This window comes from Penaeus monodon, chromosome 36, assembly GCF_015228065.2.
Source record: "Penaeus monodon isolate SGIC_2016 chromosome 36, NSTDA_Pmon_1, whole genome shotgun sequence".
In the NCBI taxonomy this organism is placed as follows: domain Eukaryota; kingdom Metazoa; phylum Arthropoda; class Malacostraca; order Decapoda; family Penaeidae; genus Penaeus; species Penaeus monodon.
In genome coordinates this window covers 7,875,124-7,881,085 of record NC_051421.1, presented here as the reverse complement: position 1 = coordinate 7,881,085, position 5,962 = coordinate 7,875,124, and the positions used below count along the sequence as shown (strand labels likewise).

Below are 5,962 nucleotides of genomic sequence, written 5' to 3'. Positions count from 1 at the left end.
CACATTTATATTTGATATCATTTTGATCTAAGGTCATTCAGGTAATGGTTTGGGGGAAGAGAACTTTTGACGTGGAGGCACTGCTGTCTATAAATTTTGCATGTCTACAAATTCTTATTTTTTCCCTGTCTACATACAAGGTACATAGCCAGTGTTTACAATCACACGCAAACAAACATTTTACAGCCAAATTGAAGCACTTTGTTTACAGGCGCTTAGGAGGAAGTTGAGTGGTGCTACTATCAATTAGTAATTTTTTTTTTTTTTTTTTTTTTTTTTTTGTTATTCCGGAGTAGCAGACCTTTTCGTTTCTTGTTTCATTCACCAACGAAAAGTTAGTGGTTTCTGTTTACTCATGCAAAAGATTTCACTTGCATTATTTTGTTAAAAACTCATTTAACTGTAGCGACATTTGTACTCCAGGGGTTTAGAGGGTTTAGTTTTATCTTATCTAGTTATCTATTCATTCATATTACTCATTTTTTTGTTCTTTCAGTTCTTTTTTGTCGGTAGGTGAGCTACCTTCTGTTTACCATTAGGTGAATTTTGACCCCTTGGTGTATGTATGTATTTTGTGTGTGCGCGTGAGAATGTTTATATGTTTGTAAATATTCATATAGTTGCAAGTGGATATACTGTGTATTGCAGGGAATGTCAAAAATGACAAATGAATATTTAAAAAATCACTATAACAGAAAACACATTCGTTATCAATTCATAATGCAGCAGTGCTTATCTCAATATATACACAAGCGCGCATGTAGATCTATATACGCGAGTACCAAGATTTCTATATGAAATGTACATGAAAGATACGTTGAAATTCAGTAATATTTAATCAAAAGTGAGTGTACATCAAGACAAGTAAAAGAGACATTGCTTAAATTAGGTGAACAGTGTTCCTTAAACAGTCATTTTAGCCAAAGAAGAGCCAGCCGAAGGTGATGGTGCCGCCAGTGGGGAGCGTGAGCGTGGTGGTGAAGCAGGTGGGAATGAAACACAGCAAGACGCAGCGGGTGAAGGTTACGCTCACTTGACGACGGTCTTGCACACTGTCAGTCTGTTCCTCACTCACCAGTTTGTAAACGGGAAGGTCGCCGCAGAAGTTGGCAAGATCAGAACCGATCTCTTCCTCAGGATTGTCGAGGGAAACAGCGGAAACTCTGACGTCAGACTCAACCCTCATGCCATCATCCTGATGGCCTTTGATGAAGGCTACTTGTTGCTCGAAAGATTTAACGAGTCGCCTCACGTAACACGCCTCCTGAGATACCACTCGGGATGCTGCTAGACCCTACGAAGTGCATAAACTTTTAAATATATATGTTTATCTCCTCTCCTTATCATAAAATGAGTCTAAACTGTTTAACTTATGGGAAAAAAATATTATGTGCTGTCATTGTAAGAAAACACTGACGTAGACAAGATTACTTACGACACTATAATCCTCCAGAGTCTCCACATCATCGAAATCGTCGGATTCAGGCATGTGGAATGAACCTTCATGCAAGGCGGTCTACATCCACATTCATGCATTTGTTTTCAGCGACACTGCTTCCCTTGTAACATACTTGGTAATCCTAGAAAAAGAAACGGCCATGTTTTGTAATAGTGATGCTATTTCACATGAAAAATAAGGTTTTCAATGAATATTAAAGAATCTGACCTCTTTTAACAAGACATGTGGAAGAAAAAGCAAGAAGCATTCAACAGTGTGTCCATACCTGACCCTCAGCTAGGGAGAAGCCTAAGAGGCAGGAGAGCATCAGCCAAATGAACATGGTGTGATCTAGAAAGAAAATGGAACAAATCAACTGATGAAGTATATAAATCTCTCAGTCACTGAAAATATACAGTGATGAATGGGAAACAGCACGCCATGGAAATAATCTTAGGTTGAATTGAAGAAACAGAATAACTAAAGGTGGATTATAATAAGTGTGAGATAAAGATAATCCAATAGAAGAACATTTTTTATGTTATATAAAATTGTTAAAATAATTATACTGTAAATCAATAACAGGATATAGAGAGGGACACGAGTATGAGATTAATCACTCACCAAGTAGGGATAGTACCAGTGATGAGAAATCGTCCTCGAGGCTTATATAGTTCCATCAGTGTCTTAAAACCTTTGGAAATAAGAACTTTTTTTAAAGGTTCCTACTTCAGTGCCACCTGTGAAAACATTTTTACTATATACTCTCTATTTAAAATATGTTTATCGGCAAATCTTCAGTCACTTGATTACATTTATGTTTCAGAGGAAAAGAAAGAGGATGTATCAGCAATTTGCTCTAAATGAAGTATCGCGTTTTTTTTCTTCATTAATTTCACTTACATTCAAATTTTCTGAATATCTGTTTATAGATATGTGTGTGTGTGTGTGTGTGTGTGTGTGTGTGTGTGTGTGTGTGTGTGTGTGTGTGTGTGCAAAGATGTATGTGTGCATGCATATGTATGTATATGAATATATATGAATATATATATACATATATATATATATATATATAATATGAATATTATATAACATATATATATATAATATATATATATATATATATATATATATATATATATATATACATACATATACATATATATATAAGGCCGCGGTGGCCGAGTGGTTAGAGCATCAGACTTATGACTCGCACGACGGCAGTCTGAGTTCGAGGGTTTCGAGTCATCGGCCAGGCGCGTTGTTCCCTTGGGCAAGGGACTTCACCTCGATTGCCTACCTAACCAATGGGTGGCCAAGCCAGCCCAAGTCAGTGCTGGTCCTAAGCCCGGATAAAATAGAGAGAATGATTACCTAAAAGGTAACACCGGCACTCTCCATGAAAGGAACTGGGACCCTACCACGTACTCACTCCAAGAGCATCACATCATGAAAACTACGTATCATGCTGTGACCCACGGCGGCTCAAACATGAACCTACCATTAAAAAAAACAAAAACATATATGTGTGTGTGTGTGCATGTCTGTGTGTGTATTTATGTGTGAAATGATGTGTATGTGTGTGCGTGTATATATATGCATATATATATATATTATATATATATATATATATATATATATATATATATATATATATACATGCATGTATTATATATATATATATATATATATATATATATATATATAATTAAATAATCACTTTTCCTACAATTATGTAAGTAATGTGTTATAAACATAAATGTAGATTTTGTGTGTGGAATATCAATCATATGTTTTGTTGCATTACTGTAAACAATATGTTAGGTAGTTCAATGAAACTGCATATTAGTACAAAAATCAAGGCAAATTGACCGCTTTTTCTTAGCTGTTGCTTATGTTTGTGAGTGCGTGCGTGTGTGGGGGTGGGGGTGGGGGGTTACGGGTGACTAAGTGAGTGAGTGTGTGAGATAGAGTGAGGGAAAAAAAGGAGAGAAAGAGAGAGAGGAAGTGAGAACGAGAGAGAGGAGGGAGAAGAGAGAGAAAGACAATAAGAAAGGCGAGAGTGGGAAGGAGGCGAATGAGAGAGGGAGGGGAGAGCGGTAATGAGAGAGAGAGAGAATAAAAGATAGGAGGAGGGAAGAAAGGGATAAGAGAGGGGGAGGCATGAAGAAGAGAAAGAGGGAGAAAAGAGGAGTGAAGGAGGAAGGATGTGAAAAAGAGAGTGAGAAGAGAGGGAAAAAAGAGAGACAGACATACACATACAGAAAAGGAGGGGGGTCGTGAAACAAGGAATCATTGCTTTTAGTTACTAGTGTCATCATTTTAACAAAAAATAGGAGGGAATTTCTCTAGACACTGACGAAGCATCCTTCTCATCAATTATTCGAAAAATCCTATACTTTAAGGAGTAAGTAAGCGTCACACGAGAGACACTTGGCATTGTTGCGAATATTTTGTCATTTAACACTGATCCCTCATGATTATGGTGATTTCGCCACCTGCCATATCCACCTAGTCAGAGCTTATGAACCTAAAATATAGGAGCTACTGCTATAAAAATAAATAAAAATAAATAAAATAAATAAATAACTCGCTAAAAATAAAAATCGCACAAAGTATTCGGACAAAACCACCATCTGAATGATCCCCCTTAGTATATATATATATATATATATATATATATATATATATATATATATATATATATATATAGCACTCGACAATACATTTCATAAAAACACAGATATAAAATAAAAATATTGTGCCTATACATGGGTATACTCACACACACACACACATAACTATGAATACACACACACACACATATATATCCATATGTTCATATAGTATGTGTGTGTGCTGCTTTATTACACTGTTCGCGAAGTATTTATAGCTATAGATATTGAAAAAGCCTTTCATGGAATTCCTATTTGCTTTAGATTTCCTTTTCGGAAGAATTTGCCTTCCTAATGCCATTTCAGAAAATGCATTCTCATCAAATATCAGATATATATTGGATGGTAAGAGAGTTCTAGGGACAGTTGATCGAGTCATCAGGTGAGTCCTCTGGTTCTCTGCGAGATGTCTTGATGAAAAAAAAACAAAAACAAAATAACATGAATATACATAACATTATATATGTACTATATATAACATACATAAAGACTATTTTAATTTTAGGAGACTTTTTTATTGATATTACTATATTTGTACAGACATAACCATGTTGAGGATCGTAAGCCTGGCAGTGGCTCTGGCCGTGTGTGTGGCACGACCCAACCAATGGGACGACCAGTTAGGGCTCTTCCCTGCTGAAGGCGGGGACTCTCAGCCCATCTTGCCTCGCGCCGTCGCCAACCCTACCACGCCCAACCAGATACTCGACGCAGTGCTCGAAGGAGCTATCGCATACATGGAGTAATATCCTGTTATCACAATTCAATTGATCATAATGATTTTTGGTGTTATTTCATATTCGTTGTTACCATTCTGTATCATCTATTCTATATACTGATCTTTCCATAAATGCTTTCTTTGACAGAACACTAGGATGGTGTGATTCCAAGAACGTGCAGAACGGAGAGTCAAACCTGCCCTTCCAAGTTAACTCTGACGGAAGCAGCTCCGAGAACTTCAGCATCACTAAGGCCAACGTGACTGGACTTTGCTCCCTGCGCCGCTCCAAGTCCGCTTCCTTCAACGCTGATGAGGTAGGAAAAGAAGTGTATCAAATAAGCTTATAGGCATTAACTTACTTAACTCATTAACTTATAAGCTTAATAAGGGAAAATTAAATATATACTTCGTTTTTGATGGTAAAGCACATTGCATATTATCTAACGATTACTGATTTACATAATGTATTTTTACAGAGTGTGCTCACCGGTTCAGTTGTAGTGGAAAACGCTCGTGCTAACGCCGACTACACGGTAACTTTTGCCGGTGTTGGAGAAGCTCCAGCACAGACTGTTTCTGGTCAAGTCGTAGAGCGTGTGGACAAGCTGTTCGCCGATATCCAGATCAACTTGTTAAACCTTGTGCCTCAGAACATCGCCAGCTACACTGCACGATCGGGTCATGACCTGCTTGAAAGTGCAAGCAACTTGGACGGCAATAATATGAAGGATGTTCACAGTGCCGGCTTCAGGAAGGCTTTGCGAGAGATCGTAGAGAAAACCATGTCTTCCAACGTGAAGGTACAGATTAATAAGTCCATCCAGGATATGAAGAATGCTTAATCTTCCAATATGATGAAATCGTTGTGAGTGTACAGAGAGACAAATAAAAACTAGCAATAATAAACTTTTTATCTTTGATCAATCATATCCATCTGTGTGTACGAGTTTTGTCTGTATGTGGATGTGTATATATTATGCATCCATCTGTCGTGATCGGGCTGACATGTAGGCACAAGCAATTACAGCCACAGACTAATTAAAAACATCGCGACAAAGCCACAACACCCCACATGGTGCAAGAACCAGCCGGAGACGATACACCTGCACAGGACAATACGCTGTACAT

General features: G+C 37.5%; 2 protein-coding genes across 2 annotated transcripts; one reads left to right on the top strand and one right to left on the bottom strand.

The window, feature by feature from the left end:
- Nucleotides 1–817: 817 nt before the first annotated feature.
- Nucleotides 818–2,069, bottom strand: LOC119595692. Its single transcript, XM_037944804.1, is given in 5 exon segments — nucleotides 818–1,294; nucleotides 1,436–1,496; nucleotides 1,498–1,580; nucleotides 1,725–1,789; nucleotides 2,063–2,069. Coding segments are annotated over 4 exon segments (579 nt in total). The 5' UTR covers nucleotides 1,782–1,789; nucleotides 2,063–2,069; the 3' UTR covers nucleotides 818–916.
- A 2,584-nt stretch (nucleotides 2,070–4,653) lies between these two features.
- On the top strand, nucleotides 4,654–5,740 carry LOC119595686. Its single transcript, XM_037944799.1, has 3 exons — nucleotides 4,654–4,855; nucleotides 4,980–5,148; nucleotides 5,311–5,740. The coding sequence occupies exons 1-3, from the start codon at nucleotides 4,662–4,664 to the stop codon at nucleotides 5,674–5,676; spliced, it is 729 nt and encodes a 242-aa protein (XP_037800727.1). The 5' UTR covers nucleotides 4,654–4,661; the 3' UTR covers nucleotides 5,677–5,740.
- Nucleotides 5,741–5,962: the final 222 nt, after the last annotated feature.

What these genes read in the sequence shown, in the direction of transcription:
- LOC119595686 (XM_037944799.1), top strand. Translation starts at nt 4,662, where the DNA reads ATGTTGAGGATCGTAAGCCTGGCAGTGGCTCTGGCCGTGTGTGTGGCA. An exon ending in GGAGCTATCGCATACATGGA is followed by an intron (nt 4,856 to 4,979) that starts GTAATATCCTGT and finishes TTTCTTTGACAG; the next exon opens with AACACTAGGATGGTGTGATT. An exon ending in CTTCCTTCAACGCTGATGAG is followed by an intron (nt 5,149 to 5,310) that starts GTAGGAAAAGAA and finishes GTATTTTTACAG; the next exon opens with AGTGTGCTCACCGGTTCAGT.